The 12496-nt window shown below is 44.5% G+C and overlaps 2 protein-coding genes across 2 annotated transcripts in view; one reads left to right on the forward strand and one right to left on the reverse strand.

The window, feature by feature from the left end:
* Positions 1 to 9425: 9425 nt before the first annotated feature.
* The window catches only part of LOC309401081 (phosphoribosylformylglycinamidine synthase-like), an 83904-nt gene continuing 80833 nt past the window's right edge, over positions 9426 to 12496 (reverse strand). The window contains exon 30 of the mRNA XM_081970027.1: positions 9426 to 9871. Coding sequence (XP_081826153.1) covers positions 9481 to 9871 — 391 coding nt within the window. The 3' untranslated portion in view covers positions 9426 to 9480. The remainder of the gene's footprint in view (positions 9872 to 12496) is intronic.
* LOC309381845 (histone H2A type 2-C-like) lies at positions 10243 to 10746 on the forward strand. Its single transcript, XM_081933131.1, has one exon. It carries the CDS (start codon positions 10283 to 10285, stop codon positions 10670 to 10672), a length of 390 nt encoding a protein of 129 aa, XP_081789257.1. The 5' UTR covers positions 10243 to 10282; the 3' UTR covers positions 10673 to 10746.

The raw sequence follows: 12496 nt of genomic DNA on the forward strand, positions 1-12496 counted from the left end.
GGGTGGTCTTTTAGGAGACATAGTTTATAGAATAAAGAGTTCAGTCAGTATAGAGAATGGACAGCTGGAGATGCAGAGCAGCCAGATGAGTCCAGGAGGCAGAAGATCCAAGCAGGAGAGAATTTCTCTAGTCAGTCTGGCAATAGAGTAAAATTTTTCCCACCAGAGAGTTCAAAGAATAACAATCCACAAGAGATTCTCCTAGGTAACAAGGAGACAAAAACCGGAAGCCTGAGTTTTCAAAGGTGGAGTCAGGTTTCACAGTTCATGAAGACAACGGAAGTGTGCCATCTTGCCCTGCCAGCTTCGGGCTCAGAGGCATAATAAAATTTTCAAAGTTCCCAAAGTCCTCAGATCATCAGAAGATTATGGGGTTAAGTTCAATGAAAGTCACTTTAAGCAAGGGTGTGGCATCATTGGTTGGCTCTCCCCCCTCCTCCTTCCCCTGGAGCTGAGAGCAAAATTGTTTCAAGCCGCCTGTCCGAGGGGGGGGGAAATCCCCCTCCCTCCAGCCGCGCCTCCAAAGTTAGCCGAGAGTAAAAGTTTTTTAGAATGCTGAAAGGTTCTTCAAATCAACAAAGGGAATGAAGGGGAGTAAACGCCTCGCCACAGCGCCACTGCTTCCTTCTGCTTTTTCATTCTCCGATCAGCCTGTTGCGAAGACACTTTACGCGCCCTCCGATACTGCTCCCAGGTGCCTAGAGCGAAGCGGGGGTCCCCCACCAGCCACCGCCGATGCAGGGATCCCCCGCCAGGCCGCCCCTCCGGCAGTACGCCTCTTCGGGGCGTCCTGTGCACCCCAAGGAGTGGGGAAGCCCACCGGGGAGCCGGAGCAAGCAAACGAGTTGCCTGTCGCCGTCAGCCGCCGGAACCGGAACGATCCTGTGTCGGTTTTTGTGGCTGGGGCTCGTTTATTGACTAGGGCTGGTTTCCAGATGTCTGGTAGGCAGGAGGTATCATCACGTTTATTCATGTTGTAGGGGTGTTTCTCTATTTCGATAGCTTCCATGATTATTCTCTTGTTGAAGTGTTCTGTTTTGGAGAGTAATTTGGTTCCTTCAAAATCAATTTCATGTCCTGTTGCTTTAAGGTGCTGAAAAAGGGAGGAAGTTTTTTCTTCTTTTCTGACTGCGTTCTTGTTTTCTGCGATGCGTGCATTTATTCTCCTATTAGTTTGTCCAATGTATGTGGCTGGGAAGATTTTGCATGGTATTTCGTAGACTCCTTGGTTTTCTAGCTGGATCTTGTCTTTGGGGTTTCTTAAGATGTTGGCTATTTTTTGGTCAGTGCCGAAGGCTGTCTTGATATTATGTTTGTGGAGAATTTTGCTGATTTTATCTGTGGTGCCTTTGATGTACGGGAGGAGGACAATGCCGTTGTCCTTTTCTGTGTCTCAGTTCTTGGGGGGATGTCTCCTTTTGGATTAGGTTGGTAATTGTGTGGGTTGTTTTTTTTTGAATCCGTTGGCGATTAATACGTTTGTGAGAGTGTGTAATTCAGTTTTCAGGTGGTCATTGTCAGCTAGGCCTTTGGAGATGAGGGTCTTGGCTACGGAGTTGATCTGTGCAGGGTGGTAATGGGATTGTGCGTTTAAGTAGCGGTTGGTGTGTGTTTTTTTCTGGTAGATGGTGTGTCCTAGGGAGCCATTGGGTTTTTTGTAGATTGGGACGTCCAGAAAGGGAAGTTGGTTGTTAGCTTCTATTTCCATAGTAAATTGTATTTTGGGGTGTAGGCTGTTGAGATGTGTGAGAAAGTTGTCCAGTTTTTCTTTCCCGTGTGGACAAATCACAAAAGTGTCATCTACATAGCTAAGCCAGAGTTTGGGTTTGTGTTCAGATTTCTCTAAGGCGTTGGTTTCAAAATGTTCCATGTATAAGTTTGCGATGACGGGTGAGAGGGATGATCCCATGGGTGCTCCTTCTATCTGTTTGTATCTTTGTCCATTGTGGCTGAAGTATGTGTTGGTTAGGCAGTGGTTGGTCAGATCTAGGATGTGCTTGGGGGGGGGGTTGTATTTGTTTTAGATAGCTGACAAGGCTTTTTTAATAGTGTATACATTTATATATATATAAATGTATTTGTGTTAAAACCCCTGGTATCCCCAAATATGGGAGGAAGCTCACTACTCCCTCTTTCTGTCATTCGGCTCATTATAGAAAACCATTCAGGCAGAAAACCATATTTTTATTTTTAATGTTGCCTTTTTATATTTGTGTTGTATTTGCGCTGATAAATAAATAAATAAAGGGAGACTAGTATAGATCTATTTCAAGCTATTTTCAAGCCCAGGTTCAAATCCCAGTAAGGGTATGGCTAGCTGATGAGAGCTAAATAGCTTGAAATAGATCTATACTAGTCTCCCTTTATTTATTTATCAGCACAAATACAACACACATATATAAATATATATATATATATATATATATACATATACACACATATATACACACACTTACATATATACATATATGTCATTTCACATTAAGAGTTAACTTGTTGCATTCGCTTGTATCAGAGGAGCGGCTGAGGCCAGTTTCTCAATCTTAGCCATTTTAAGATGTGTGGACTTCAAGTCCCAGAATGCCCCAGCCGGTACAACCGGCCATTGAAATTCACGCACCTTAAAGTTGCTAAGCTTGAGGAGAAAAAAACAATTAATACGGTTGCTCCAGTGGCGCAATTGGTTAGCGCGCGGTACTTATACAGCAGTACTTTGCCTCTAAGCAATGCCGAGGTTGTGAGTTCGAACCTCACCTGGAGCAGGGATCCTTTTCTTTTCTCACTGGGAAGTTACTCCTGGGAGATACCTACTCACTCCATCCTGATTTCTAATACACGTTTCAAGGTGGTATATACGCTTGGCTTGGCTAGTTATTTAGGAATCTGGATTTGGGGCTTTCCTTTCTCTTATGGAGGGCTGGAAAATATGTGATTTATATTTAATTGCATGAAAAAGGAGAGGCATTCTTTGAAGACAGGTTAATGATCTAGGAAGGATAAATTATTGGAGGAGCTAAGAGAATCCACAAGTTTAGCCAATGGCGCCACCTTGTGGAGAGCCAGAAACGCAATTCCTGTAGGAATTGTTAGCTTTGGGGGAAAATGCTAAACATGTAAGCGTTGGTGGTATAGTGGTGAGCATAGCTGCCTTCCAAGCAGTTGACCCGGGTTCGATTCCCGGCCAACGCAATTCCTGTTTTTTTTCCCCCCTTTCCTTGTTTCCTAAAAGGACATCGCAACAGTTCCTTCTTTTGCATTTTTTTTAGGACAGCAAAAAATGGCATTTTCCCAAGCTGCCTCACTAGCAAAGCATTTTAAATACACCATTTTACCAAGTTTATTGATTGCTCTACGTGTTCCTCCTGGAACAATTCCTAATGATTAAAGCACATAGCTGAAGTTTAATAAAAACCAGTTGTTTTGTTCTTCCTTTTAATGAAGCTGCAACATCTGGGGTCTTTCTTTCTTGGTGTGTGTTTTTTTTCTTCGAAGACGTTTCACTTCACATCCAGGAAGCTTCTTCGGCTCAATACAGATGGATGAAAAAACAAAAAGTCCAGTTGCCCTTGAAAAAAAGTTTATTTTTAAGAAAACCCAGCGTCGCTATGGCATTCTGAAGTAGCCTTTTTTTCAAGGACACGAGGAGGTACAGCGAATGCATACAAATGCAACTTTCGAAGGAGTTCCCCAAATACAGGTAGTCCTCCACTTACAAGATTTCGCTTAGTGACGGTTGGAAATTACAGTGGCACTGAAAAAAAGTGACAGATGGCCATTTTTTTACACAACTTGTTGCAATATCCCCATGGTTATGCAATCGACATCCGGACGCTTGGCAACTTACTCATACTTATGATGGTTGCAATGTCCCAGGGTCATGTCAGCACCTTCGGTGTCCTTCTGACAAGCAAACTCTTGGCGGGAAGCCAGATCCACTTAATGACCATAATTCATTTAACAGCTGCACTGATTCACGTAACCGCTAGCAACAGAAATGTTGGGCTCAGGACTAGCTATAGCAGTTGTCCAAACTTGAGAACTTTAAGACTTGTGGACTTCAACTCCCAGAATTCCCCAGCCAGCTGGCTGGGGAATTCTGGGAATTGAAGTCCACAAGTCTTAAAGTTCTCAAGTTTGGACACCCCTGAGCTATAGTCTCATACTTTTGAAACTTCCTAAAAGCTAACACTGCTATCCCATTGGAGATTTAAAAGAACTTTCTTAAGTGGACTTTTGTTAATGAAGCTTGAATGATAAAACATGTATTATTGGCGAATAGAAATATGGGTTGAAGAAGGTGGTTCCTATTTTTCTACTTGCATTTTTACGTGCTTTTGACAGGCGCTGAGACAAGTAGCAGGCGCTCATTCCATTATGTGGCGCTAGGGATTCGAACTGCCAAACTGCCGACCTTTCAGATCGACAAGCTCAACTGTGTATACCTTTCCTAAGCTATACATACACATGCAAATATATTTTTTAATTCCACTTTTATTCCTTTCCCAAATAATTCATACTCCTTATTCCCCCTATTTTTCATGCAATAACCCTGTGAGGTGGGCCAAGCTGAGAGAGAGAGGGGGGAGGGCGGGGAGGGAGGGAGAGAGAGAGAGAGAGAGAGAGAGAGAGAGAGAGAGAGAGAGAGAGAGGAGAGAGAGGGAGGGAGGGAGGGAGGGAGGGAGGGAGGGAGGGAGAGAGAGAGAGAGAGAGAGAGAGAGAGAGAGAGAGAGAGAGAGAGAGAGAGAGAGAGAGAGAGAGAGAGAGAGAGAGAGAGAGAGAGAGAGAGAGAGAGAGACTGACTGGCCTAAAGGTACCCAGCTAGCTTTCATGCCTAAATCAAGGACTAGAATTTTTGTCTCCTCATTTCTCTCATGCCTGGTGCCTTATTCACAGACCAAACTGAGTTTATTTAAAAAGAAATCATTTTTTCCCTTCCAATTTATATTTTTCTTCCTCCCCTTCCTCTCTAGTATTTAGGTTTTAAAACATTTTTTTCTTAGCCTCTGCTTTATCTTTGTATTCAATAACCATTTTGAAAGAGATTTTCCAGAACTTTCAGTGTTGAGGTCGAGCTTTTTCTGTATTCTTTTCTTGCATTCATATCTTAGGATGAATGAATGAATGAATGAATGAATGAATGAATGAATGAATGAATGAATGAATGAAATTTAATTTGTTAGCCGCACCCTCTCCAAAAGGACTCGGGGCGGCGTACAATAAAACACATACAATATACATATATATACAATACATATACAAATAAACACATACACATACATGTACCTGGAGGAGGTAACACTCATAAAATATATATAAAAATACAATTAAAATAGCTATTTAAAACACCCTCAGTTAAAATTACAAAATTTAAAAACCCGTCAGGAGCAATAGGATAAAACTATGGTTGAGCCAGGCCAGCTAATTGGAAGAGGTGGGTCTTGAGCTTTACACGGAAGGAGTGGAGATCAGAGGTAATCCTGATATCAGGGGGGAGGTCATTCCACAGGGCTGGGCCCGCCACAGAGAAGGCTCTGCTCCTAGGTGCCGCCCCCCGACACTGTTTGGTGGACGGCACCTGGAGAAGTCCCTCTCTGTGCGAGCGAATTGGTCGTAGGGATGTATGGGGCAGGACGCGATCCCACAGGTAACTAGGTCCTGTGCCATGGAGCGCTTTAAAGATCGTTATCAAAACCTTGAAACGCACCCGATAGACCACAGGAAGCCAGTGCAGCTCGCGCAGGAGAGGTGTTACATGGGAGTACCTAGTACTCCCCATAATCACCCGCGCGGCCGCATTCTGGACCAACTGCAGTCTCCGAGTGCATCTCAAGGGAAGCCCCATGTAGAGAGCATTGCAGTAGTCCAGGCGAGACGTCACCAGCGCATGAGTGACTGTGCGTAAGGCATCCCGGTCCAATAGGGGGCGCAATTGGCGCACCAGGTGAACCTGGTGGAACGCCCCCCTTGCCACAGCTGTCACATGGTCATCCATGGACAGTCGGGCATCCAGGAGGACGCCCAAATTGCGCGCCCGCTCCACGGGGGCTAGCTGTACGCCCCCGATGGCCAGAGATGGAAACAACTGGTTGAACCAGGGGGCCGGAACCCACAGCCACTCCGTCTTGGAGGGGTTGAGTTTGAGTCGGGTGGGTATTTTGAAATAGAATAGAATAGAATAGAATAGAATAGAATAGAATAGAATAGAATAGAATAGAATAGAAGAGAAGAACAGAATAGATTTCTTCATTGGCCAAGTGAGATTGGATGCCCAAGGAAATTTGGGAAACAACTTTTCTTGTGTCTAGTTGTTCTGGTGTGCAGTGCCCTAGGGCGTCATTTTGAGGGTAGGCGTTGAAATGATGTCCAGGATACGAGGGGTCTGTAGATATTTTCACAGCCCTCTTTTTGACTTGTGCAGTATAGAGGTCCCCAACAGAAGGCAGGTTGGCAGTCATTGGTTTTTTTTTTGCAGTTCTGATTTTCCTCTGAAGCCTGTGTCTGTCTTGTTGGGTTGCAGAAGGGAGCATAGGGAGTAGCATAGGGAGAAATCCAAATAGCATTAGTGGGACAAGATAGACCAGGATCCTTCCCTTCCTTTTCAATCAGGCAGCCACAAATATATTTATCAGCAAATTCATTTATAATATGTATACATTTTCATGGAGGAAACTGGGCCTCTTCTAAACATAGACCTTATCAAAACACTATGGCAGGGGTCTCCAACAGAGGGGTGCAAAAACCTGGGGGTTTAGAAGTTTCAAAGTTACACTGTGTATGCATAACCTTATGCATAAAATGATTTACTTTTGCAAGGAGTGCGAGAATACATCAGAAGCGTTCTAGTGGGTGCAGGTTATAGAAAAGATTGGGAAGGTCCAGCAGCAGCTGCCAAAAAAGTCAACACAGTTCTAGGCTGCATTAACAGAGGGATGGAATCAATACAATACAATACAATAGTAGAGTTGGAAGGGACCTGGAGGTCTTCTAGTCCAACCCCCTGCCTAGGCAGGAAACCCTATACCGTTCCAGACAAATGGCTATCCAACATCTTCTTAAAGACTTCCAGTGTTGGGGCATTCACAACTTCTGGAGGCAAGCTGTTCCACTGATTAATTGTTCTAACTGTCAGGAAATTTCTCCTCAGTTCTAAGTTGCTTCTCTCCTTGGTTAGTTTCCACCCATTGCTTCTGGTTCTACCCTCAGGTGCCTTGGAGAATGATTTGACTCCCTCTTCTTTGGGGCAACCCCTGAGATATTGGAACACTGCTATCATGTCTCCCCTAGTCCTTCTTTCTCTTAAGCTAAACATACCCAGTTCCTGCAACCATTCTTCATATGTTTTAGTCTCCAGTCCCCTAATCATCTTTGTTGCTCTTCTCTGCACTCTTTCTAGAGTCTCCACATCTTTTCTACATCGTGGTGACCAGAACTGAATGCAGTATTCCAAGTGTGGCCTTACCAAGGCATTATAAAATGGTATTAACACTTCACGTGATCTTGATTCTATCCCTCTGTTGATGCAGCCTAGGACTGTGTTGGCTTTTTTGGCAGCTGCTGCACACTGCTGGCTCCTATTTAAATGGTTGTCCACTAGGACTCCAAGATCCCTTTCACAGTTACTACTACTGAGCAAGGTACCACCTATACTGTACCTGTGCATTCCATTTTTGTTGCCTAAATGTAGAACCTTACTCTTTTCACCATTGAATTTCATTTTATTAGATAGTGCCCAATGAGAATCAAGATGAGGTGACGTGTTAATAGCATTTTATAAGGCCTTGGTAAGGCCACACTTGGAATACTGCATCTAGTTTCAGTTGCCATGATGTAAAAAAAGATGTGGAGACTTTAGAAAGAGTGCAGAGAAGAGCAACAAAGGTGATTAGGGGACTGGAGGCTAAAACATAGGAAGAACGGTTGCAGGAACTGGGTGTGTCTAATTTGATGAAAAGAAGGACCAGGGGAGACATGATAGCAATGTTCCAATATTTGACAGGCTGCCCCAAAGAAGAGGGGTGGGAGGTCAAGCTATTTTCCAAAGCACCTGAAGGCCAGACAAGGAATAATGGATGGAAACTGGTGGCCAAGGAGAGATTCAACCTAGAAACAAGGAGGAACTTTCTGACAGTGAAAACAATCGACCAGCTTGCCTTCGGAAGTTGTGGGAGCTTTGTCCCTGGAGAGTTTCAAGAGATTGGACTGCCATTTGTCAGAAATGGTGTGGGATCTCTTGCTTGGGTGGGGTGGGGGGTTGGTCTAGATGACCTGTAAGGTCCCTTCCAACTGTTAATCTGTAAACTAAGCTATTCTCTAAAGCACCTGAGGGCAGAAGCAGCAATGGGTGGAAACTAACAAAGGAGAGAAGCAACTCAGAACTAAGGAGAAATTTCCTGACAGAACAATGCTTGCCTCTAGAAATTGTAAATGCTCCAACACTGGAAGTTTTAAGACAGGGGTGTCCAAACTTGGGAACTTCCAAGACTTGTGGACTTCAACTTCCAGATGGCTGGCTGGGGAATTCTGGGAGTTGAAGTCCACAAGTCTTAAAGTTCCCAAGTTTGGACACCCCTGTTTTAAGAGATTGAATAACCATTTGCCTGAAGTGAGCAGGGGGTTGGACTAGAAGACCTCCAAGGTCCCTTCCAACTATTATTACATTATGTTATATATTAAGTTTCAATTTTATAACTTGCATTTCTCTTCCCCAGGGGGTTTTAAATATTTTTTATTTATTTTATTTATTTATTTTATTATTCATGCTTCTAGACCGCCCCCTCTCCCAAAAAGGGACTCGGGGCGGTGTACAGTCCATGCCAAATATATCAAAATACAATAAAAATTGAATATGTACAGTTGGAATGGAGGAGGTTAAAAATGGAATTAAAAGAACTGTACAAAGCAATATATATAAATATAGGATTTTGAACCCCTAAAACACACACAATAAGTTAAAAACAATACCCCTAAAATAACCAGTTAATACATTTGCCAGGAGGGACAGTTGTAATTATGCCAGGCCTGCTAATCAGAACAGGTGAGTCTTCAATTTTTGCCGGAAGGAGCGGAGGTCAGAAGTGGTTCTAATGTCGGGGGGGGGGAGGTCATTCCAGAGGGTTGGGCCCATCACAGAGAAGGCCCTACTCCTTGGTGTCGCCCGTTGGCATTGCCTAGTGGACGGCACCTGGAGAAGTCCCTCCCTGTGTGAGCGAATTGGCCGCAGGGATGTATGTGGGATGCGATACATTTTAAATAAAGGAATCTAGGACCACTTCCTTTGCAATCACAATTTCTCATCTGCCGTTTAGTAAGTGCCAACAAAGACACATTCCCGAGGCAAAATTGGGGAAAGTTTGGCCAATTTAAGTCCCTGCAAAGTGGACTTTTCCAATCGGAGAGTTGAACAGCTCTTTTTTTGAGGAAGTAGATGGCTCTTAAAAGAGCCTTTTGGGTCTGGGTGAAGGAAGCTTGTTGCAAGCGCCTTTATTTGGAGCTGGTGTACTTGGTGACGGCCTTGGTGCCCTCGGAGACGGCGTGCTTGGCCAGCTCCCCGGGCAGGAGGAGGCGGACGGCCGTCTGGATCTCTCGGGAGGTGATGGTGGAGCGCTTGTTGTAGTGAGCCAGGCGGGAAGCCTCTCCAGCAATGCGCTCGAAGATGTCGTTGACGAAGGAGTTCATGATGCTCATGGCCTTGGAGGAGATGCCGGTGTCGGGGTGGACCTGCTTGAGGACCTTGTAGACGTAGATGGAGTAGCTCTCCTTGCGGCTCTTCTTGCGCTTCTTGTCCCCCTTCTTCTGCGTCTTCGTCACGGCTTTCTTGGAGCCCTTCTTGGGCGCCGGAGCAGACTTTGCTGGCTCAGGCATGATCAAATCACTTTGCGAGACAAATCAAACGAATCAAGAAAAAGATCCCGAAAGTTTGAAGAAGAAACTCTTGACTGGCTCTTATTTATAGAGCCTATATGCAAATAAAGGTGTTCCAAACCTCCTTTTTCATTGGCCTCAGAAACGGAGCGCCACCCACTTCCCCACGTTTACTATGCTAATGAGCGAATCCCGAGAAGCCGAATTTCATTGGCCTTGCATAGAGCGCCTCTTCTCTAATTGGGCGGTCGAAACAGTTGTTGTTTTTTCATTGGACGCGGACAAACGTCGGCAGAAACGAACCAATAGGAATTCGCATTTGCAAGATTTTCGAGTGAATAAAAGGAGACAAGGCGCCCGCCGGGAAAACATTCCTCTCGAATTCAGCTTTTGATCGCTACTGCAACGCTTAAAGTTTAACATGTCTGGACGCGGCAAGCAAGGAGGGAAAGCTCGGGCTAAGGCCAAGACTCGCTCTTCCCGTGCCGGGCTGCAGTTCCCCGTGGGCCGCGTGCATCGTCTGCTTCGCAAGGGCAACTACGCGGAGAGAGTCGGAGCCGGCGCGCCCGTCTACCTGGCCGCCGTGCTGGAGTACCTGACAGCCGAAATCTTGGAGCTGGCGGGCAACGCGGCCCGGGACAACAAGAAGACGCGTATTATCCCGCGCCACTTGCAGCTGGCCATCCGTAACGACGAGGAGCTCAACAAACTCCTGGGCAAAGTCACCATCGCCCAGGGAGGCGTCTTGCCCAACATCCAGGCCGTCCTGCTGCCCAAGAAGACCGAGAGCCACAAGGCCAAAGGGAAGTAGACAGCGCGCCCTCTTGCCTACAGGCTCACTTTTAGCCGCCAAGAACGACACCCAAAGGCTCTTTTAAGAGCCACCCACCTTTTCATAGAAAGAGCTTGTGTCAACTTGCTAAGTGAAACAGTATCCTAAGATACTTTTTTTTAAAAAAAATCCCTCCACAAAAGCATGAAGGTTGCACGGTACATGTACAAAATTGTATCTTTCTCACGATACAATTACAATGAAAAGCAGACGTTTGAGCCATCGGAGTGAATAGATAGATTCCATCCAGTCTGGAGATTTTCAATTATCCCAAAGGTGCTTCTTCCAAAAGGCAACTGAACTAACTTGGGGTTTTTTTTTCTCTTCGGAAGCATTTCGCTTCTCGTCCAGGAAGCTTTAGAATTTCGACTGCAGAAGCTTCTTGGATGAAAAGCGAAACGTTTTCAAAGAAAATTCAGGGAAGTCCCATTGGCTTGTTGCAAAAGCACCTGATCCCCATCGAGTCTCGGGCAATTTTTGAAACCTAAAATTCATTTTGGATAGCAAACCGAGAAAATCTCTTCGGATTGCCCGTGCGTCGTGGAGACATTAAACGATAGAACATGTACAGTTATTGATGGATTGCTCCGCTTATAAACAGTCGTTTTTTCAAAACAAAACAAAACAAGGACAATGAAATAAAAGACGCATCCGATGCGTAAGAAGCTCTGCCCCATAGCGGCAACGTTTCCTGTTTGGCTGATTAAGTAAGTCACCAACGCCATCCAATCTCCTACGTGGCGGGCTTTTCAAAGTAGCTACTGTTCGTGGACAGTTTCCTGAACGCAATGCAATTCCTTTCAAGAGCACAGCGATCAACCGGTGACTGAGCAATAAAGCGAGTTTTTATTATATTGTTATAAACATTACACACGCGCGCGCACACAAAAGCAGCTTAGATCTATCTATGTAAAATAAAATAGATCCTATTTTATATAGATCCAAGCTGCTTTTTATATATTTATACATGGACAATGTTATTTGTGTATAGACAAATCCACAATGTGTTTTATATATAAAAGCAGCTTGAATCTATCTATATAAAATAAAGTACATCCTATTTTATATAGATCCAAGCTGCTTTTTATATATTTATACATGCACAATGTTATTTGTGTATAGACAAACACACAGTGGCTTTTGTCTATAAAAGCAGCTTGAATCTATGTAAAATAGAATATATAGAGATCTTATTTTACACCGAAACAAGCTGCTTTTCTTTCGAAGCAACCGACTTCTGGAGATTTGAAATAAGGCGGTTTCCGTCCCAGGCATTAATTGTAAGAGTTAAGACGTACCGCTCCCAACAAAGATCATACTAAAGTTAGAAAACCACACATGTATTCGTATTTCTGCTTGTTCAAAACGCGTGCGCACCGGAGCCGCCCCCCACGCCCTCCCCCCCAAAATCCAGGAGACTTGTATGCATGTAAGAACATTGCAATCCTGTCCTACAACACTCAAAGCTATTTAAAGCTATTAGAATCGGGCATTATCAAATCCAGGCAGGAAAACAGAGCAAATGAAAGCTAAGGATTTGCACGCATTGGCTTTTTGCCGCATTTACTAATACTAAATTAATACTCCAGTACCCCTGGTTGTTAACACCTAGGCCAAATGATGAATCCATCCACCAATGCTGGGTATTTTTAATCTCACGATTTCACGCAGTACTTTGAAACAGTTTCAGGGGGAAGCCTAAGGACCAATTGTCAAAGGTTGATATTTTGTAATTAATTCAGAGTCGGATTATTGTGGGCGTGGAAACGAAGCCTCGGCAACTGAGGCTCGGCGGGGAAGGCA

The sequence above is a fragment of the Natrix helvetica genome (genome assembly GCF_964273705.1).
Source record: "Natrix helvetica genome assembly, chromosome: Z".
NCBI classification, from domain to species: Eukaryota; Metazoa; Chordata; class Lepidosauria; order Squamata; family Natricidae; genus Natrix; species Natrix helvetica.